This window comes from Pongo pygmaeus, chromosome 12 (genome assembly GCF_028885625.2).
Source record: "Pongo pygmaeus isolate AG05252 chromosome 12, NHGRI_mPonPyg2-v2.0_pri, whole genome shotgun sequence".
Classification (NCBI taxonomy): domain Eukaryota; kingdom Metazoa; phylum Chordata; class Mammalia; order Primates; family Hominidae; genus Pongo; species Pongo pygmaeus.
Window position 1 is genome coordinate 75,398,862 of NC_072385.2, and position 23,280 is coordinate 75,422,141.

At 34.3% G+C, this 23,280-nt stretch overlaps 2 protein-coding genes across 17 annotated transcripts in view; one reads left to right on the plus strand and one right to left on the minus strand.

Annotated features, from left to right (window-relative positions):
• The window catches only part of FANCL (FA complementation group L), a 76,251-nt gene extending 75,278 nt beyond the window's left edge, over positions 1-973 (plus strand). For both annotated transcript variants that reach the window (XM_054472331.2, XM_054472339.2), the window contains exons 13-14: positions 78-149; positions 444-973. In XM_054472331.2, coding sequence (XP_054328306.1) covers positions 78-149; positions 444-479 — 108 coding nt within the window. In that variant the 3' untranslated portion in view covers positions 480-973. The remainder of the gene's footprint in view (positions 1-77; positions 150-443) is intronic.
• VRK2 (VRK serine/threonine kinase 2) overlaps positions 373-23,280 on the minus strand; it is a 261,737-nt gene continuing 238,829 nt past the window's right edge. For 13 of the 15 annotated variants that reach the window (XM_054472258.2, XM_054472246.2, XM_054472267.2 and 10 more), the window contains 3 exons: positions 20,320-20,486; positions 13,688-13,849; positions 373-880 (listed from right to left, as the gene is read on the minus strand). In XM_054472258.2, coding sequence (XP_054328233.1) covers positions 548-880; positions 13,688-13,849; positions 20,320-20,486 — 662 coding nt within the window. In that variant the 3' untranslated portion in view covers positions 373-547. Of the gene's footprint in view, positions 881-5,393; positions 5,443-13,687; positions 13,850-20,319; positions 20,487-23,280 lie in introns of all 15 variants that reach the window. The other 2 variants (XM_054472300.2, XM_054472307.2) reach the window with 2 other exon arrangements.

Below are 23,280 nucleotides of genomic sequence, written 5' to 3' on the forward strand. Positions count from 1 at the left end.
ACAAAGGGAATGACATTTGGAGTATCTGTAATTTGTAATCATGCTGATGCTTCTCCTTTATCTTTTAAAATTTGCAGTGGCTGAGAGGACTACTAACTAGTAGACAGAGTTTTAACATCATATTTGGTGAATGTCCATATTGTAGTAAGGTAAGCAAATTGTTAATCACATCTCATAAAATGTGCCTAGCTTTCAGTAATATGTTATAGAAGATAGATCTATATAGTATATCAGCGTATCTAAAACTTTTGAAACTCATTCTCTGTATTTCTGTTTTTCAAATTCTCTGATCAAAAACATTAAACTCCTTTTCTAGATTTCCTAGGTGATCTGAAACTTCAGAAGTGTTTTCCAAACTGTACTATGACACTATTTCTAGTACAAAGCAATTTTATTTTTTAGAGTGTCCACAAACTTTGTTAAAATATGTTCTCTTTTTAAAGCCAATTACCTTAAAAATGTCTGGAAGGAAATACTGAAATAAGAATATAACATTTCAGTGAAGAGCTGGAAACTTAAAAAATTATCAAAAGGAATTTTGATATCTTCAGAGAAAAAATAAAGCAAGAAATACTAACATCAAAAGGACAAGTATGTTGATGCAATAATAAACATCTGCGTTTGTCTCTTCACTAAGAGTAAACTGGGAAGTTGTAGGCCAAAGTCCAGTTGAACTTTCTAAGTCTGTGATCCCCGTGCTGACTGTGGAAGTGTATTTATACCAAGATGGAGATCTTGACTTCTTGAATATATCTGGACTGGTAAAATCTTGATGACGTTCATAAAATGAGTTTGGGAATTGTGTATAGCTGATTTTACTGTTTACTTCATTCAGAGGTTCTTGAGACTCTTGATATTTCTGTCTTCTCCTTGTGCTTTCCTATGGAAAAAATACATATATAGTTTGTTAGATGTGAGTTATCCAAGTATTTTGTGTAGTGTGTAAGAATGCTAAATAAAATGTTATACAAGATCAAGTTTTTGCATGTTATTTTTCCTGCGAAGTAGTTTTTAGGTAAAGATCTTAAAGATTTACACTTTTTAAGAGTTTATAAACATCCAACAAGCAAATCTGGATATAATTTGATGGTTCTTTTAAACCACATAAGTAGGCCATCTCTTAAGTAATTTATAATCTAAAAATAAATAGGATAGAATATGAAAACTGAATTTTCTTGGCAAAACCAAAAAATTGGGCTTAATCTTTCTTAGAAATATTTTGGTCATTAATGTGATTTCTTTACCTTTTGATTCCATGGCAACTGAGAAGTGATGTCCACTATACAGTGGGTAAAGGATGAGGCTGTACACAGCCAGAGAAAACTGCCTCAGGGGTAGATATAGTGTTATGTCTCTTGGAAAGCTATACAGACTAACCAGTATAGACCGAATAGATATTAATATAAAACAAATTAAGTGATATTAATATAAAACAAATTAACTGGTTACTTATGCAAGTTTCGGGAACTACTTCTATGTTTTCATCATTCCTGTTGGCCAAAGTCCCAGGAATCAGTTTCCTGATCACCACTTAACTGGCTGAAAGTCGAGTTTTTCTGCTTCACTTTGGTGACATCTGGCATGCCCCCTCAGCACCATTTATCAAGTAACTTAGAAGAGGAGAAATTTATAAAACAAAGCAAAATACTTTAAGCTTGTTCACTGTCCATCATTCTCAGAATAGCTACTACCTTCTCAACCTTTAAAAACTGCCACCCTTCAAACAGCCCTCCCCTTTTTAGATACAGAGTTTTGGAAGTGTCAGAAAGGAGTCCTACATAAAACAAAGGATGTTTTAAAAACTAGCTTTCCTATGAAAAAGAAAGAAATTACTTGAGAGTTAAATGACTCACTTTAAATAACTCATTTTAAACTACTCTTTCTGAGCTAACAAAGTTACATTAATGCAGTTTTTCATAAGTTTGTCAGCTTTATTAACTAAAGTCAAAATAAGTGAATAATTATTCCAGTGGGCCTATAAAGCATAATACAAATAAAAATAATTATGCTATCAAATCATATATTTCTAAAGGGTAAGGTAGTAAGAGCAGCATTTACATATAGCTCACATGTGGAAGGTTGGGAGATCTCTTCACTTTTAGGTAAGGATAGAAGTCAAGCTACTATAATTTCCAGAATCATCTACTGTGTAATCTATACACTTAATATCTCTTGAACATCAGCAAATGACATCATATGGCAAGGCACTCATCAAAGAATTTAACCACCTGTTGTCTTCAGTACACTGAGAGGGTCTGATTGGGATAGTCTATAACAGGAGTTGACAAAATTTGGCTTGGCTAGTTGCCTGTTTTGTGAATAAAGTTTTATTGGAACAGAGCCACATCAATTTGTTTATGTATTGTCTACGTGGACTTTTGCACTACAATGGCATTGTTGAATAGTTCTGACAAAAACTGGATGGAAAGTAAACTGAAAATATTTTCTTTCTGGCCTTTTAAGAAAAGGTTTGCTGACCCCTGCTCTACAGCATTATTCTTTGAGTATTAGAAAGCAAACAGATCATCATAACTTGTTAAAATGCAGATCTCACTCAAAAGGTCTAGGAGTATGACCCGAGATTCTGTATTTCTGAGAAGCTCCAGATGATGCCAATACAGCTGGTTTGCACACCCCACTTTGAGTAGCAAAGGGCTCAAAGCAATACAGTAATCTACTCTGACAGAGCTCAGCCTGGGTTGATTCTGTCCCACAGAGGACATTTAGCAATTTCTGGAGAGTTTTGGGTTGTTACAACTAGGAGGAGATACTATTGACACCTAGTAGATAAGTACTAGGAATAATGCGAAACATCCTACATCACAGGACAGCACCCCCACAACAAATAACAGCTCAGCTCCCAAATGTCAATAGTGCAGCTGTCAAGGAACCCTGCATTAGAATAGTTATTAACTTTGAATGGACATCAGAATCAACTGGGAAGCTATGAAAAATATCAACACTACTTCCACTCTGGCCATGAAAATTTGATACCAGACTTCCCCTTCTGCTGTGAAAACCCATAAATAAATACAAAACAAAATTAGTCAAAATATATGAAATAACTTAGGGATCTAAAACAAAGCTCAGGAAGGGAAAATAACACAGACCTAAGAAACGCCACAATTTAAGATTTACTGCAGACTAGACCAAGAAAGCCAGAACAGAAGTTATAAAATGATCAGGTTTAATCGCCAGTAAGTTAACTGTCTGCCAGAACTAACCTCAAAACTCTTTAAAGGAATGCAATAAAATCTGGAGTCTAAAGACCACAGCATCCACAATGTTCAGTATACAATAAAATTACTACAAATGAGATGCAGGAAATGTGACCCATAACCAGGAGTAAACATTAACAGAGGTTCAGGGCTGATCCAGATGGTACAATTATCAAAGAAGGACTATAAAACATCTACATAAATATGTTCAAGGAATTAAAGTTGAACATAATTAATGAACAGATAGATATGGGGGAGGTGGAATCTCAACATACAAAGAAATATACTTGTGGAACTGAAAAATACAAGGTATAACATGAAAAATTCATTGGCTAGGTTTAACAGCTGATTTGACAATCAACTAGAGGTCAGGCAAAAAAAAAAAACAAAAAAAAACAAACACCCAACCTGAGGTACAGCAACATAAAAGACTGATTTTAAAAAATAGTTATTTAGCTGCCTATGAAAAAGGTGAAGTATTCTAACATGCATGTATTTGGAACTCAGATAAACAAAAGGGATTAAGGCAGGAAAGAAATCGATGAAATCATACAAAACCTTTCCAATTTGAAGACAAATATCAACCCATAGATAAAAGTAGCTCTACAAACACAAAGCACAATAAACAAAAGACAGCCATCCTTACAAAGCCAAAAATAACAAGCAAATCTTGAATGCCACAGAAAAGAAATACATTATAAATGGGCCAATAAGAATAACTGCTAACTTCTTAGCAGAAAAAAAACAGACCTATGAAGATGGAAACATCCTTTTTAAAGTTCTGAAAGAAAAGATTCCATATTCAATGAAGCTTTCAAAATCAAAGTGAGGGGCATCCAGTTATAGATAAGAAAGAGTAAGCATCCCACCTTATTCTATTAATTAAAGAGTGGACAAAAAGCACCTATCAAAACACTATGAAAATTCTAAAAATGACCCTCCCTTGAGTCTCCACCCGCCATGTACTTTAGTACCTCCTATTACCCCAGCCTGGGCCATAAAAGAGCCTGCAGTCTGGAAACAGCAATATGCACAGACTGGAAAAAAACAAAACAAAACATGAAAAACATGCTCTAACCAATAGCCCTGGGGGAGGACAGGTCTACAGGACAGAATCCTTTTATACCTGCTGTACCCTAGGTGAACACCATGAAAGAAGCACACCTTACTTCTCTCCAGGTGCTGTGGAAATGGGGCGGGGGGGGGGGGGGGGATGGTGGGGGTGGTGGGAAGGTGGCAAGGGCGGGGTGAAGAGGGAGGGTACAGTCCTGTTGAGTATCATCACCCTACACTAACCAGGGAGCACACCTACCCTTCCCCCAACAAGCACTGTGGAGACGGGCAGAGCCCTGTTGACTGTCCTCACACTAACAAGGTGATACCCTATCCCACTGGGTGTTAGGGAGATTGTGAGACAGAGCTCTGACAACCTTTCCCAGCCTGTACTACTGAGGTGGTCCCCCTTCCTTCCCACCAGGAGACTACCATAACTGTAAGGCAGAGCGATATAGCCTGTTCCTCCCTGCACTAACACAAGCAGATGTGGTGCCTGTCTTCCTCCTCACCAGACACTGTAGAGACCGTAGTAGAGTCCTACCAACCTTCTCCACCTTGCATTGAGCAAACATCAGAGCAACAGCAACCCTCCACGCCGGCCTCAGGAACTGGAGAGGCACTTGCCCTTTTGACCGTGCCTGCTGTGCATTAAACAGCAAAGAGTTGGCATCGCACATCTCCCTAACTAGAAAGCTCTGTTCTCTGTAATTGATATAACTACTAGAGTGAAAATCAGCAGGAATATAAAATAAATTAGTAACACCACAAGACAATGGGATCTAGCTGATATTTATAGACTACTTCACCCCCAAATAGGAAAATACATGTTCTTTTCAACTGCAACTGGAACATTCCACCAGGCAGACCGTCATATCCTATCCATAAAACAAACCCTAACAAATTTATATTGTTAGACCATAATATAATTAAACTAGAAATCAATAACTGAAAAAAAAAATCTTCAGATACTTGGAAATTAACACATTTCTAAATAAGGTATTAAAAGTCTCAAGAAGAAATATAAAATATTTTGAACTGAACAAAACTGAAATGTATAAATATTTACAGGATGCAGTACAAACAGAGTTTAGCAGGACATTTATAGCATGGAATACTTACATTAGAAAAAATAGTGGGTTCAAATCAATAGCCTAAGCTTCTACCTAAACTGGAAAAAAGGGAAGAAAATACACCAAGATCAAGCTGAAGGAAAGAAATAATAGGAAAATCTCCAAATGCTTTAAAATTTAAAGACCCCTTTAAATGGGTCAAAGAGACCCCAGGAAAATTAAAAAATACATTGAACTGAATGGAAATGAAAATACAACATATCAAAACATGGGACATAGCTAATATCATGCTAGAAGGGAAATTTATAATACTAAATACTTGTATTAGAAAAGACAAAAAGTCCCAATTTAATAATCTGTTTGCACTCCAAGAAATTATAAAAAGAAATGACAAGTATGTGACATGATGGATTTGTTAATTAGTGTGAGTTAAACATCCCACAATGTAGACATATATCAAAGCATCACATTGTACCCCATAGATACGATATATACAATTATATTTGTCAAAAAAAGAATTAAAAAAATTAAAAGAAATCCAAAGCAAGCAGAAAGAAATAGAAATTAGAGCAGAAATCAATAACATTGGCAATTAAAAAATACAGAATGATCAATCAAAAGCTGGTTCTGAGACATGACCAATAAGAATGACAAACTAGCAAGACTAACAGAGAAAGAAAACACAAACTACCAGTATCTGGGAAGAAACAAATATCACTACAGACCCCACAGGCATTTAAGGGATTTGAATAAAGGAATACTATGAATAATTATACCAACAAAAATTTGATAGCTCAGATGAAATGGACCAATTCCTGGAAAAATCACAAATTACCAAAACTAACTCAAGATGAAATAATAAAAATGCAAGAGATAAATAGTTGTGACAAGAGTCCATATGACCTGCAAAACCTAAATTTTTTACCATCTGGCTCTTTACAGAAAAGTTTGCCTACTCTTGAAATAAATATCTGAATAGTCTTACTAAAGAAATTGAATTCATGGCTAAAAAGGAAATCTCCAGACCCAGATGGTTTCACTAGAGAATTCTGCAAAACATGCGAAAAAGATACAAGATCAATGCTATACATTTTCTTCCAGAAATTAAGAAGAGGAGTAAGGCTTCTCAACTCATAAGGTCACCATTACCCTGATACCAAAACCAACAAAAACAGTAGAATAAAAAGATAACAACAGACATCAGCTCTCATGAACACAGATGTAAAACTCCTCATTAAAATACTAGCAAATTAAATCCAGCAACATATAAAAAGAATAATATACAATGACAAAGTGGAGTTGATTCAAGGAATGGAAGACTAATTCAATATTCAACCACAAACCAGTGTCATCCACCATGGTAACAGTCTAAAGAAGAAAAATCACATGATCATATTAATTGATACAGAAAATGCATTTGACAATATTCAGCACCTATTCATGATGAAAACTCTTAGTACATTAGAAATGGAGGGGAGCTTCCTCAACTTTATAGAGAACATCTATAAAAATGTCTACAGCTAACCTACTAAATAGTGAATGGCCAAAAACTGGAAAGAAACCAAATGTTCTTCAATGGTATATCCATACTTCAGATTACTACTGAGCAATAAAAAGGAATGAAGTGCTCATGTACACAAAACTTGGATAGATCTCAAGAGCATGATGACGAATGAAACAAAGCCATTCTCAACAAGTTATGTATCATAAGATTTTAATTAAAAGATACACTCAAAATGATAAAATTATAGTGATGCAGAATAAACCCACTGCTTTCTGAGGATTAGGATTCGGAAGAGGGTGTCACTACAGCATGAGCAATTCCTACGTGGTCATGGAACAGGTCTGTAGGATAATTGTGGTGGTTACTCCATACATGTAATAAAATAAGGAACACAGACATGCATGAGTACGTGTCAAAATTGGTGATATCCTAATAAGGTCTGTATTTTATGGTAGTATATGAATGTCAATTTCCTGCTTTGTAAAATTATATTATGGTTATGTAAAATGTTTTCATTTGCAGGAGTTGGGTGAAAGGGTAGGTAAGGGTATATGGAGGCTGTATGTATTTTTGCAATTTCGGAGTCTACAATTACTTCAGAATAAACTGTTAAAAAAAGAAATGCAGAAATAAAATATAAATCCACCAGTACAAAGAAAAAGTGAAGGTGAAATACAAATATTTTCAGACAGACAAGAAGTGACAGAATTAGATTCCAGGAAATATATACTACAATAAATGTTAAAGGAATTTGTTCAGGCTGAAGAGAAATGATACCAAACTAAGATTTATTGAAGGAATAAAGAATTTCAGTAACTGTAAATATTGGGATATGTTGACTTTTTTTTTTTCCTTTCTTAATTTTTTTAAAATGAAAAATGGCTCCTTAAAGCAACAATAACAATGCATTCTGAAATATATTACATATGTAAAAGCAAAACGTATAACAACAATAGCACAAAGGATGAGGGATAAAGGGAAGTATATATTTGTAAGGTTCTTACACATTAAGTCAAGATAGAGTGTAATATGATCAGTTAAATGTGCACATGGTAATTTCTAGAGCCATGCTGTCTAATATGACTTGAGCACTTGAAATATGGCTAGTTATAATTGAGATGTGCTATTACTATAAAATAGACACCAAATTTTGAAGACTTTATAGAAAAAGATGTAAAATATCTCAGTAATATTATTCTGATTATACCATTGTGGATACTGGTTTAATCAGAGGATGTTATTAAAATAGATTCTACTTGTTTCTTTTTACTTTTTGAAATGTGGTTAGTAGAATTTTTTAAATTACATATGTGGCTTGCATTATATTTCTGTTAGGCAGGATTGTTCTGAGCAGAGATTTGCAAACTAGTTTTGTAAAATGCCTGAGAGTAAATATTTTAGGCTTTTTTGACCATACAGTCTCTGTTGCAGTTAGCTCTGCCACTATGGAACAAAAGCAATCAAATACAATATGTAAGTGAATGAGTATGGCTATGTTCCAATAAAACTGTTTACAAAAATAGGTGGTTGGCTGAATTTGGCCCATAGGCTATGGAGCTGACTGACCCCTTGCTCTAGAGTGACCACCAAAAAAAAAAGAACAAGCATAGAAGCATAGTTTAAAAAAAATTCTCAATTAGTCCAAAATAAAGCAAGAGGGAGGTGAAAAGGGACAAAGAACAAATGGGGCAAAAAGAAAGCAAATTGCATAATGGTAGATTAAACCCAGCTATATCAATAGTTACCTCAAATGGAAATGGAGCAAATATAGTTACATGAAATAGAAATGGAGCAAATAAAAGATAGTGTTTGCCAGATTTTATAAAATAGCAAGACTCAACTATATGCTGGTTACAAAAGCCACAGACAAAAAGACACAGGTGGATTAAACAAAGGATGGAAATGGATACAATGTATAAATACTAATCATAGGAAGGCTGGAATTGTTAAAAGTCAGATGAAATAGAATTCAAGAGAGAGTATTTAACAGATATAAAGGAAGATATTTCAGAATGATGAACAGGACAGTTAACCAAGAACATATAACTACTAAATCTGCATATACCTAGTAACAGCATCAAAATCTATGAAGCAAAAATGTATAGAAGAGACAAATGGATAAATGCACAATTACAGTTGGCGATTGTAACATTCCTTTGTCATTAAATGATAAAACAAGAGGACAAAATCAAACAGTAAATATATAAGATTTGAACACTATTAAACAACTTAACCCCAAACTTCATAAGTATACAAGGAACATTCACTAAACTAGGCCTTTTCCTGGGTGACAAAATAAGTTTCAGTGAATTTTAAAAGATTGCAATAATACAGGATGTGTTCTGATGACAATAAAATTAAATTAGAAATCAATAACAAAAAAGATACCCAGTAAACCTTAAAGATACTTAGGAATTAAATAACATACTAATAAATAATCCATGGGTCAAATAAATCAAGGGACATTAGAAAATATATTGAACTGAATAATAATAAAAACACAACATATCAAAATTTGTGAAATAGACAGCCAAAGCACAGCTTACATATTTATAGGTTTAACTATATATGTTAAAAAAAAAAACGAAGGAAAAAATTAGTGATTTAAACTTTCACCTTATGAAGCTTGAAAGAATAAATTAAACACGAAATAAGTAGAATCAAGGAAATGATAAAGAATTAGTGAAATAGAAAACATATCAATGGTAGGTTTTTTAAAAAAATCAACAAAACCAAAGTTGGTCTTTGAAAAAAATAAATAAATAAATAAATAAAACCAAAGCTGATCTTGAGAAGATCAATGAAAATGATAAGCCCTTAGCTAGACTATTAAGAAAAAAAGAAAGAAACCAAAAGTTACCATTATCAGGACTGAAAGAGGGGACATCAATATAGATATTGGTGATGGTAAAGGGATAATAAAGAATATCCTAACTTAGTGCTGATAAATTTGAAAACTTAGATGAGATGGACAAATTCTTTGAAAAATACAAATATAAAACTGACACAAGAAAAAAAATCTAATGATCACTCTATATATTATAGAAAGTAAATATGCAGTTAAAAAATTTCCTACAACAAATTATCAGCCGTGATGGTTTTCTTGCTAAGTTCTATCCAACATTTAAGAAAGGCAAATCTTACAAAAACATTTTCTGAAAACAGAGGGCAACACTTCCAACTGGTATAATTCATAATGACCCTGAAAACGAAACCATACAAGGATATCATGAGAAAAGAAAATTACAGCTGCTCTATGAAGCAGACATCCTTTTATTCCTTTACTTTCTTAATAAACTTGCTTTCACTTTGCAAAAAAAAAAAAGAAAAGAAAAAGAAAATTACAGATCAGTATCTCTCATTAGTCTAGGTATAAAAACCTTCCATGGAACTGAAATTCAGCAGGAATTGAGTTGGAATTCAGCAAACAGAATTCAGCAGGAAAACACATCATGCCTAACTGGGGGTTTATCCCAGAAATAAAAGGTTGATTTAACATTTAAAAATCAATGTAATTCATCGTACTAGTAAAGGGAAAAAATCATATGATCATCTCAAGAGATCTCAAAACAGTATTTAATATTCATTATTTACATTTATTTTTCAACAAATACGGTGAAATTTCCTCAGCCTGATAAAGGGCATTTAGAAAAAATCAACAGCTAACTTAATGGTGAAAGAATGAATGCATTCCCCCTAAGATCAGGAACAAAGCAAGGATGGTCACTGTCACAACTTCTATTCAACGTAATACTAGAGCTGCTAGCAGATGTAATAAGACAACGATAAAAAATAAATAAAAGGCATATATTGGAAAGGAAGAGGTAAACTGTCTCTATTCATAGACATCATTAACTATGTAGAAAGTCCTAAGAATCTATTTAAAAAATAATAAAACCTACTGGAACTAATAAGTACATTTAGAAAGATCACAAGACACACGATTATATTATATATGAAATATAATTGATATAGAAATAGAAAATATATTCTATTTCTATATACCAGCAACAAATAACTGGAATATGAAATTTTGAAAATTACTACTTAAAATGGGATCAAAAATATTTAGAGATAATTTTAATGGAAGATGTATAGACATCTACACTAAAAACTACAAAACACTGTTGAGAGAAGTTAAAGAAAGTCCACATAAATGCAGAGAAGTTCCACGTAAATGCAGAGAAGTACCAGGTTTATGCACTGGAGGAGTCGACATTGTTGGGATGCCAGTTCTCCACAAACTCATCTTTAGACTTAATGTACTCCCAATCAAAATCCCATTGTGCATTTTTTGGTGGAAACTAACAAGCTGCTTCTTAAATTTTATGGAGGAGACTAGGACCTAAAATGGCCAATACATTTTTGAAAGAAAATAAAAGGATTAAAGAACTATTCTAATTTCAGAACTTGCTGTAAAGCGACAGTAATTGATGCAGTGTGGTGTTGGTGTTAAGGAGAGACAAATAGAATAGAAGAAAATAGAGCCCAGAAATAGGCCCACACTTACACGGTTAGCTGACTTTTGAAAAGGGCTCCAAAGAAATTCATTAGGAACATCTTTTCAATAAATGATGGTGCAAACTATAGGAAAAAGAGAACCTCAACCTCCACCTCACACAATACACATGAATTGATTTGAGATGGCTCATAGAACCAACAATGAAAGCTAAAACCATGAGCCTTGTATAAAAATATATAGCAAAATAACTTTGTGACCTTGAGGTAGGCAAAGGTTTCTTAGGTATCTTTACAGAAAAACAAACAAACAAACAAAAAATTAAAGAAAATACTGATAAATTGGACTTCAAATAAAAAACAAATAATATAAAAAGCTTCTGCACATCCTAAGATACTATGAATTAAATGATTAGGCAGGCCACATGCTAGGAGAGGATATCCATAATACAGATATCTGATAAGGACTCCTGTGGCTTAACAATAAAAAGACAAATATCCAAATAAAAATTAGAACACTCGAAAAAGAAACTTTATAAGAATAGATATGTGAATGGTCAGTAAAAACATGTGAAAGTGTTCAAACTTAATTAGACATCAGGTGAATAATTGGAAACACAATAATACACTAATACACATGTTAGAATGGCTAAAATTAAAAAGAGTGACAATACCAAATATTGGGGAGGACATGGAATGGCCAGAACTCTTGTACATTACTGGTGGGAGTATAGAATGGTACTTTAAAGAACTATTTGTCAGCTCTTTATAAAATTGAACATACACCCGCCCTACGACCCAGCAATTCTACATCTCAGGAGAAATGAAACACGTCCATTGAAGGATTTGTGCCAGAATGTTCGTAGCAACTATATTCATGGTGGCCAGAAATGAGTAGTAGCCCAAATGTCCATCAATAGGAGAATGGACTTGTGAATTATGATGTAGTTATACAATGGACATGTGAACTATGATATAGTTATACAATGGAGTACTATTCAGCAATGGAAAACACAAATTACTAATACATGCATGAACATGGATAAATCTCAAAAAAACACTGAGTGAAAAGAAGCCAGGCCCAATGAATGCATACTATATGACTGCATGTTTATGAAATTCTAGAAGAGGCAAATCTAATCTAGTGATGAGAATCAAAATGGCAGAACATTCCCTGGGGGAAGAGGACTGACTGTGGAAAAGAACCAAGACTTTCTAAAGTGATAAAATCTATATATACATATCTCATTGCCACCACAGCCAAAAAGGAATCAATTTCTTTGCATCAGTATTTTCACAGTGCCTCCCTATCCCTGTACACCAGGTGATTTTGGTGGACTTAAGTAAGGGTTGAAAAAGAATCTCTCAACTGGAGATTTTTAGAATCTCTAAGTTTTGTCACCAAGCACGATTTGTCTTTAATTTTACAAATAGGAACCAAAATATGCCTAAGTGAAGTAGTTCCTTACATAAATTTAAAATGAAACAACAAATAATGCCACTATTTTATACTCAAAAGAATGTAAAAGATTGCTATTAGTACTAAAAAAAGCATTTCTGTCTCTGGATAAACTTGTAGGCTTGCTGGCTGGCTGAAGAATGCATAAGTACTATGCTTCTAATTTTTGCCTCGGCTGTCAAGAAGTTTAGAGCCAAATTCAGTGCTCAGTTTAGTGATTAACATCCCAGCTGCCTGATATATCAATTTTTCTTGGGGTAGGGTATACAAGGTAGGGTATTAAATTATCCTGTTTCATACTGTAAACTACCTCCAATCATTTAGGGGAAATGATGGTGTATAAATCATATAAAATGTTGGTCATCTTGACAAAATTAAATATTTTTTCACTGCAGATAATAAATGCATTGTATGCTTCTCCTTGTTGTCAAAAAAGGTTAGATTAGGGAGGATTTTTGCTGTTATTTGAATGAGTCATCTGCTAAAGGTGAGTCACTCTCCGCCCAAATGACTGAGTGAGGTAAAAAATACGTCATTTTAAAATACAACCACATTGACAGGGAAACACTTCACTTATATTTGATTATAAGGGTGAGACTTGAGGAACCAATGTAAAAGTATAGTATACATTGGGTCCCTAATGGATCATAGATGGCAAAAGAAATTTAAGTGCACTTCATTACATTCTTAGAATAAGGAAATCAGATCTGTACGCAAATGTGCTTACTGCTATTCTGTTTCTATGATAACTGGTGTTGGCCGCTTTAATTTTATCAGCTGGCTAGGATATTTTCTGTCCCTTCTCATTTAACAAAACCATACAACCTTGGTCCTCAGGAGAAAATAAGACGTTTTTATTCCCAAAGGGCATATTCTAATGTAACATTAAGTTAGAAAAAACACACACAAACAATCCTCTCACCTGAGCTGCTTCATTGTTCATCAATCCAGTCAGTTTCTCCTCTTTTTGCACTTCTTTCCATGTTGCACAGGACTCAGCGCTTCTCTCACTGTGGACTTTTTTTTCGATTAACCTATTGTGTGCCTTGTTGACTTGCTTTGTTGCAGCCTTTTGTGAATCAACCTGTTGGTATAGAGTAAGTAATAATATATAATGAAAACTTTTGGTATTTCTTTAAAAAATGCATATATGTCCAGATTCTTAAAAATTCTAAACTTGCCAAGCTTTAAAAAAGGAAATAAAGAGGAAAGCAGCAAGTGGACATTACAGAAAAACTATAGTCGTTGGCAAGATCCAGACCCTTTCTCATCAATGGGACAAAACCAATTAAAATTAGTGTCACTACACGCACAGGTATATTTATTACGGCACTATTCACAGTAGCAAAGACTTGGAACCAATCCAAATGTCCATCAGTGATAGACTGGATTAAGAAAATGTGGCACATATACACCATGGAATACTATGCAGCCATAAAAAAGGATGAGTTCATGTCATTTGTAGGGACATGGGTGAAGCTGGAAACCATCACTCTGAGCAAACTATCGCAAGGACAGAAAACCAAACACCGCATGTTCTCACTCATATGTGGGAACTGAACAAAGAGAACACTTGGACACAGGCTGGGGAACATCACACACCAGGGCCTGTCATGCGGTGGGGGAAGGGAAGAGGGATAGCCTTAGGAGAAATACCTAATGTAAATGAAGAGTTAACGGGTGCAGCATACCAACATGGCACATGTATACATATGTAATAAACCTGCAGGTTTTGCACATGTACCCTAGAACTTAAAGTATAATAAAAAATAAATAAATAAAATTAGTGTCACTGTTATGTACTCTTTAGAAATTATCTCTACAGATAACTTGCTTACTGAAAACATTTTTAGAGAAAATTGTCACATTTTAAAACTGCACATGAATTCATTATTAACCTTTGCTGGGAGTGTATCCAGTATATCTTTGTAGTTTAAATTCTTATTAATTAAAATCTTAGTTTTCTATCATTGAAGTGAGCCTAATTAATGTGAATATATAAAAGGAGCTTGTGATGTTGCTTACATTTTTGTGCAGGTAGTTTAACCTTTGAGCAAGATGAGTAACAGTTCATGTCATCGAATACTATGTACCAGTATGAGAGATTAAGTTCTACAACAAGCTTGCTGTCTCTAAGGTTTCTTTTTCACACCATGGTGATATCTGGGGGATGCCTGACTGTCAATAACCTTGAAGTAGACTCAGAAATAGAAGGGCAGAACCCACAACACTGTTAGAAGATTGAAAGCTACAGCGAAGGTCCTTATATGAAGTATTTGTTCAGCAGCTTCATGTTTATAGCAGCTGAAAGTGCCATCACCTTTTTTTCATGAGTTAAACAGGGGGCAGAAGATAGGAACAGCACAAAGGGGAAATAGTGGAGTAGTCAGTGCCAAAATAGAGAATCAATTACATTGGCTGGGCAAGCAGAGCCTTAATTTGTAGTCTCTCAATTTTTAGCTTTTATCGCCAAGTGTGTTCACTCCTTCCCTTTAAAATATGCTGGTGTTTTGTGGCTAAGCCTAAATTGTCATAACACAACTCTCTTCTACCCTCCTCCAGGATCCCAGCTCAAAACCACTGCCTTTCAGTAACCTGAAAGTTGGAAATGTTTCTTAATCATGCAGGAATTCTTTATTTTCACCACTCAACCCTCCCAAACTACTGGGAAAATTTATGTCACCATCTTCTGAGCCACTTTCTGCTGAAGTCATCTTGGCAATAAATGTACCTGATACCATTAGTGTGAAACAAAGGGTATCCCATGGTTCTTGCATACTGTTTTATCCTATTAAAACACTGGCTTACCAATGATTGTGAAAATGTGTTCCATGTTATAAAGGGTGAGATTTGCCCTCCCAGCTTTACTGAGATATAATTGACAATAAAAATTATATATAAGGTATACAATGTGATGTTTTGATACATGTATACATTGCGAAATGAATACAACAATCAAGTTATTAACACATCACCTCACGTTAGTCACCATTTTTTTGTGTGAGAATACTTAAGATCTACCCTCAGCAGATTTCAAGAATACAACACAGTATTACTAACTACAGTCACCATGCTGTACATCAGATCCCCAGAACTCATTCATCTTATAACTGAAAGTTTGTACCTTTTCACTAGCATCTCCCCATTTTCCCCAAGTCTCATCCCGACAAATACTGTTCTACGCTCTGCTTTCATAAGTTTATTATTTTTTTTTTAGATTCCACCTATAAATGAGATCATACAGTATTTATCCCATGTCTGGCTTATTTCATTTAGCATAATGTCCTCCAGATTCATCCATGATGTTGCAAATGTCAGGATTTCCTTTTTATGGCTGAATAATATTCCATTGTGTGTGTGTGTGTGTGTGTGTGTGTGTGTGTATATATGTATGTGTGCATATATACATGTATATGTATATACATATCTACACACACAGACACAATATATATGAATAAAATACACTTTGTAGATAAAGAAAATGTGTTCTATAACCACAAATAATATTGTTGTTATGGACCACACTTTATCCATTCACCCACTGACACACACTTAGGTTGTGCCGTATCTTGATTATTGTGAATAGTGTTGCAATGAACATGGGAGTGCAGATACCTCTTTGACATCTGGTTTTATTTCCGTTGGATACATACCCAGAAGCAAGGTTGCTGGTAGTTTTATTTTTAGCTAACATATTATTGAAGTTTTTAGTGCCTCCTATATGCTAGGCATTTTAGGTATAAGAGTTTTTGCCCTGGGAGCCTCTGACGTATAAGCAAAATTTAGTATAATATATTCACTCCTCTGTGAAGGCTCCTGGAAGAGATGATGCCTCCTGGATCTGCTTTTATTTGGCTGAATGGTTAGGTTGCACTGCCATGGGCACTTCTAGCTACTAAACAAAATGATCGCCAATTAATGGAAAATTTTATTTCTAAGGAAACTTTTAAAATTGTCAGAGTGAAGTGGATGATAGTGAACACAGTGAAACTTTTTCTCAAAGATAGAAAAGTAAATATAGAAAACACTCTGGGCATCCCTTATAATAGAAGGATACTACACAAATGTGTGACATTTTCAAGAAAGTAGGTATGAAAATGAGGTAGTTTTTATTTAATTTTCCATTGGAACTTCACCCTGTTCTATAAAATCAAGAATACCTTTGGACTCCTAAAAATTAATAAACCAAAAATGTGCTTCTAATTAAGAATCTGTATTTCACTATCCTCATATACAGAAAATAAAGAGAAGTTCATAGAATTATTTTGAGACTTAAAGCTTAGGAAAAAATTTTGTAAACTGTTAAATTCTATACAAATACTACTACTACCAATAATAATATATTCAACTCTGGATATGCTATGGGAGCCTCAGATTTAAGGTGAATGAAGGAACAACCTTTTAGCTCTGACCTGCAGCTACTTCTCTGCCTAGGTAAAGCATTTAGGAAGGATGGGAGGGCTCATTATGCCCAAGTGTCTATACTATTACAATATAGTAACATATTATAGTATATTACTGTATATTGTATATATGATTCAAGCACCATCATAAGGTGGGAGTTATTGATAAACGGATAAAAGGATCCTCTGGCTCCTGAAAAGTAGCTTATTCAAGGGTTGTAATGGGGCCTTTAGTAATGCTGTTTTCCATCTTGGCTTTAACATTCTCATCTAGGAATTCTAGAGCTTTAGCTCACCTCAATAAGCATTCTTACTGAAATATTGTTTCTTTCAGTGAATTTTGGAAATTAAATCCTAGTGGGTGGCATAAAGAGACTGTGATGGTCTTGAGGAGACAGTCTTCTAATTTGATTGGCGGTGCTAACTCAGGAGCCCCCAGAACTACCAGCAAGTGACTTCAGTTTTACATCCCTCATTTTGATTCAGGCAAATACCCCAAAAGATTTGTTTTTCATGAAAAAATATCAGTATCACTACTCTCTTGACAAAAATTCGTTTCCAATTTAACTCCAATAACAATATTTGAGGACTTCTCTGTCCAGGTTTACAGAGAACAGTTTATAATGTCTAGTAAAATCCAGTATTGGAAAAAAAAAAAGCTTTTTCTTTTGCAAAAAGGTGATGTAAGTTTGGTGAGATTCTTAGGGTAATGTGCTACCTTCTAATACCTAATCCAAATACGTTTTTCTTAAAAATACCGTTATTTCCCTCTGTATAAGTTTCACTTGTTATTAGCAAAATAACATTTAAAAATGTAAACAGTTACAACTTTTTTCCCTTGAATACTGAATGATGGTAACATTTTATTTATTTATGTATACCTTTTCTGGTCCAATGTCTTCTTTTAAAATATCTTTTTCCAAAAAATGTATTAGTCTAGAGTTCATTCACTAGTCTGTTAAATATCTCTATAACTAAATACTTAACTACATATAACTATAAACCCATTTATAAAGTAACAAGAAATGATTTTAGTTACTAATAAGAGGATTCTGTCTGTGACTAAAAAGAAATGTGGAGCCATGTGATTGATATGCATTTTGGAATGATTTTTGTTATGGAAGCAATCTATTGTGGAAATCATCCTATACGTGTGCATCACTCAGGGGAACTGGGAACAGGATAGTTTATACTGTCATACCTTGCATTTGAACATTTTCAGGTTTGGTTTTTGTAGCACTGCAAAATCTGTAAACTTTGAAAATTAAGATACTTAAAGTTTAGCCACATATGGTGAGCCCGTATCTTATGCTATCATTATTAAATATATGTATGCACTTAAAATACTATAATAAATAAATATTGATCTGCTGCAAAATATATCCCCAAATCATCTTACTGTCTATACATCCAGGCTGATCACATTTCTTAACAGAAATTAGTGTAGGTCTTAAAAGCGTGTATTATTTTTAAGTGCTTTTTTTTTTACTCATAATCAAAATAATCAAAAGGAATAAAATATTCTTGATGGAGGCTCATTGGAAAAAGTGTTTTATGTTCTATTCTCTACATATAAAAATGGTTTCACAACAAACACCCTTTGAATTTGATGAAACTGAAAATTCTGGTGGATAATAATCAGAATTTTATATAAGAGGATATAGCTATCGGTTTTTAAAATGGCTTCTTTTATATTTCAATTAAGTTTATGAAACTGAAAAACTACAAAAAGGGAAAGATCTACTTAAATTAGCGTAGATTAAGTGGTGACCATTATTGCAACGAAAATACTATGTCAAGGAAATGGCTGTTTGTTTTGTTGCAAAAGTGATAAAAACACAAAAGTCAATAAAACTGTTAAAATAAGTCTCAGTAATTACCAAGATCAAAATCCAGTGGCTTTTTATTAAACATGAACTTTTGTTCTGCCTTCTGCAATACGTAAATAGTGCTGACAATTGGTTTGTGAGGCACTTGCTACAATAAAATCTAATTGTATCATGAGAGAAAGGTGACAATCAGGAGATCATGAAAAAATTACATATTCTCACTGGTAGTTAATTAGCCATGCAAAACCTCCTCAAACAGATATTCTCTTCTATTAGGAATGATTACTATGCAGGCCTACAGATGTCAATACCACAGTCATTCAAATACTTCTTTTCCTACTAATTGAAGGTTGTAAAGCTCTGGTGCCAAGGTTTTGCTTCCAAAGAGCTAATTTATGACTAGAAGGATATTTTATGTCTTCAGTTGCAGCAACTACAAAATTCAGCAAATCAGAACCATCTGTGCACTGATACTTGACTCACCATTCATCTAGCAGCCTATCAGTCACATTAGTTTGCATCCCGCATTCTTGGCTCATGAACACGTGTGATGATCCAAAGTTCATAAGAAATATTAAAAATGAATGGCATCCTGACCCTATCTTACTGTACATGCATCAGGAAAAAAATGCCCTCCACACTTTATTTTTGCATACGGATAGTGGTCAAGGAAGACATGGATGCTGCATTGCCTGTCCACTAATCTTGCTAATAACGGCAGTCTAAGATTTCCACCACCCGCTTAAAAATGCTCGAAATCTTAATTTTTTTTTTTTAAGTTGGTGTTGGTCTTTAGGAAGATGGCAGACTAAAAGAAGAGGTGTAACTTTTAAAAAATGATTTTTTTTAACTTGGATCTCTGGCATAAACTCTTTTATTTTCTGTAAAGAACTGTTTCGATGGATTGAAATATCAGCACATACAAATAACCTGGTTAAATCGAAGACTATTATCACCAAATTATGGCCAAATTGGTAGGCAAAAACAGAGGGCAATATCTAAAGAAAACCTGGAGAAAAGCAGCAAATGATGGCTTTCTCATGAGTAACATCAGATTAGCCTTTACCCTAGTCACATCTCTATGACAGTAGTGACTGCATTCTTTCATACTACATAGTAGGCCACAGATCCTATTTTTCTCTGTGAGACAACAGGTCAAAAGAACTTGGAACACACTTTCTTGGTGCTGAGTTAGGGGAAATGGGAGTTAAATATAAGGAAGAAGAAAGCTGTCAGACTCATTTTGAGACCTAAAACAACTTCATTCGATAGAAAAGTATCATAGAAGGTAATCATAGGATAGCAGGGATTATGTTACTTACTTTTTGACTGTTTGGAGCATGGACATTTATACTCTGTCCTTTTGTGGAAAAGTCCAGTGGTCCTAAAGGTATTCCACGAGGGTTCAAAATTTTCTTGAGGGCTTGATAGTTTGGCTTTTCATCATATGCTAAACTATGAGCACATACCAAAAATTGGGCTATTTCACCTGTGAATTATTAAATTTTTTACATGTCATTCACAATTGGCAAGAATTGTCAAGACTCCAGTAATCTCAAAATCTTTCTGTTATCTTTGTCTTTTACACATTTACATCTCCTGAAGAAACTAAAAATGAACAATTCAATGAAAATAACTTTTTAAATGATATTCAAAAATGACTGAAATATAGTGACCTACAGAATTGATGACACAAACTAGTAATGTTTTTTAACATATTTTTGTTGATACGCTTACAATTCACTGATCTTATGAGAGGAAGTATACTGTAATAATTATAGTGATTTTGATTTATGAGGTGCAACTATTAAGGACTACATAAATAATACTATTGACCATACTTCATACTTTATGTTGAACTTCTAAAAATTCAGTTAAAGCGTTACTTATTATAAACCTATTTCTAAGGAAAAAAACCTGCAAATTTTAATTAAGGCTTTGATTTTGGGATTATAACCGTATATTTAGAAATGACCTTGAATTCCAGGTTGTTAGCTAACATTGATTTTAGAATGCATGAAACCTCCCTCATGTCTTCCATACCTAGCTAGCCTGGTACACAGCCTCGTGTTTTTTATTTTAGAGCAGCGGGAGGAGGAGTTGCCATCTTTTATTTTTTCTCTAGTGTAAAGAAATGTTCCCCTAGAACTACATACTAAACCCCCTTTCCCCAAAAAGGTTAAGAACTACCAACTTTTAAATACAAACAGAATTAGTAACCAACAGTTACAAACATCACTGCATTAAAATATTTGTAGTTTGCATTTCTGTTTCATGTTGAGGTTCAACCTAAAATTGGAATAGAAGTGGTGATAATACCAAATACTATTTAAAAACTGGCATATTTTCATTTGTTCACAGAGATGTTTAGATATGCCTTTTCCTTTCAAAAATATATTACTGACTCAAACTCAAGTACTTCTTACTTTCTCACTTAGTTGCTTATATCCATGGTGGGAAAACCTGGGAAACTTCATGGGTTGGCAGGAGTGACTTCCTAATCCTTCATTTCCCCTCTAGGCCTACCTCCACTCAAAAGAAAGGAAAACTGCAGAGGCACTGGGTTTCACTCCCTATAGAGAAAAATTCCAAAAGGAATAGTCATCATCGCTTTCCTGCTTTCCCCCTATTAAAGTTAAGAGTGACCACTTTCACCATATAGTCCAGAGCTATTTCCTGGGAACATGAAGCTAACGTGATTAAAATGTAAACTCTTGGCTCTGGGCTTTTTTTCCTTGACACTGTAGCAATTATGCAACCGGTTTTTTTCATCTTTTATTTTTATCAAATTCTGTTATCTAGCATTCGGTCAACCAGATCTCTGTTAACTAGCAAGTGCTGCTATTTTATCACCATATTTATAACTGATGCTTCATGCAGCCCCTTCACAGGGGCTCGGGGGTATCCAATTTCTAAAGGGATGATTAAAAAAAAGATTAAATTACATTCACTACTATTTTAATATAAATATTGTTGTTTTGTGGTCCTTTGAAGATTGGTAAGCCAAGTTTGGTACATATTACAATTCCAATAACCAGAATATCCAAAATGAGGAAGAGAGTTGAATGTGTTGGGAACAAATCACTGTTACAAGACAATGGAAAACTCCTGGCACTCCATCAACTGATAGCAGCTGTGCTGCAAAGCCTTCATGGGACTGGGGTTTGGAAAAATGAGGTACCAGTGAGGTAGGAGGGGGAGAAAATAAGAAGAGCCATTTCCATTATAAATTTATTATTACAAACCCGAAGCATAGACTATTATGATGTAATACTGGTTTAAATGTTAGTCTTTCAAGATCTGGATTTATTATATTAAGTACATTTTAAAATTTACTAGCATATTGCCAGAACTATAAAGCAAAATGCCTTTAGTATGAAATTATGATATTTTTTAATCATCTGCTTTTTAAGCCAGTGAAGTATTAAGTATCATTACTATCAAGAGATAGAAACTTTTGAAACTATTATTATTATGCTTAGTTGGACATGTATGCTGCAAACTTCTGGCTGTTTTATTTCATAAAATGTTTCAGTAATAAACTTTTGTAAATCAGTTCCTTCATTTTCATGGTTGTGTTCTTCCTAAGCACAACCTCCTAATTTGAGACCTTCATGTAATATTAAAGTTTCAACACTTTTTGCTTTAGAAACAGAAATCTGCATTTTATAAATAATAGTATGGATTCAATAAAATGGTTTGTGCTGAGAAACAAAAACTAGGCGTGTCTCCCATCTAGATTACTCATCTGACTCAAATCTTTAACAATGAGTATGACATAATATACACTGCCCACAAGCATTTGTCTTGTACAATTCAGGGCATCTGGGCTTTCTTACCCTAAACTGAACAGTTCCTTTTTCTGCAGGATTGACAAGAAAGGTGTGTATATATATATATATATATAAATGACATCTTCCCATCTCTCTTTCTGTCCAGTTGATTAAAAGATAAACTATACGACTTGGTAAAAGTGCCAATAAGGGCCAGGCGCGGTGGCCCACACCTGTAATCCCAGCACTTTGGGACGCCAAGGTGGGGGGGATCACGAGGTCAGGAGTTCGAGACCAGGCCTGGCCAATATGGTGAAACCCTGTCTCTACTAAAAATACAAAAATTAGATGGGCATCATGGCATGTGTCTGTAGTCACAGCTACTTGGGAGGCTGAGGCAGAAGAATCGCTTGAACCCGGCAAGGGGAGGTTACACTGAGCCGAGATCGTGCCAGTGCACTCCAGCCTGGGTGACAGAGTGAGACTCTGTCTCAAAAAAAAAAAAAAAAA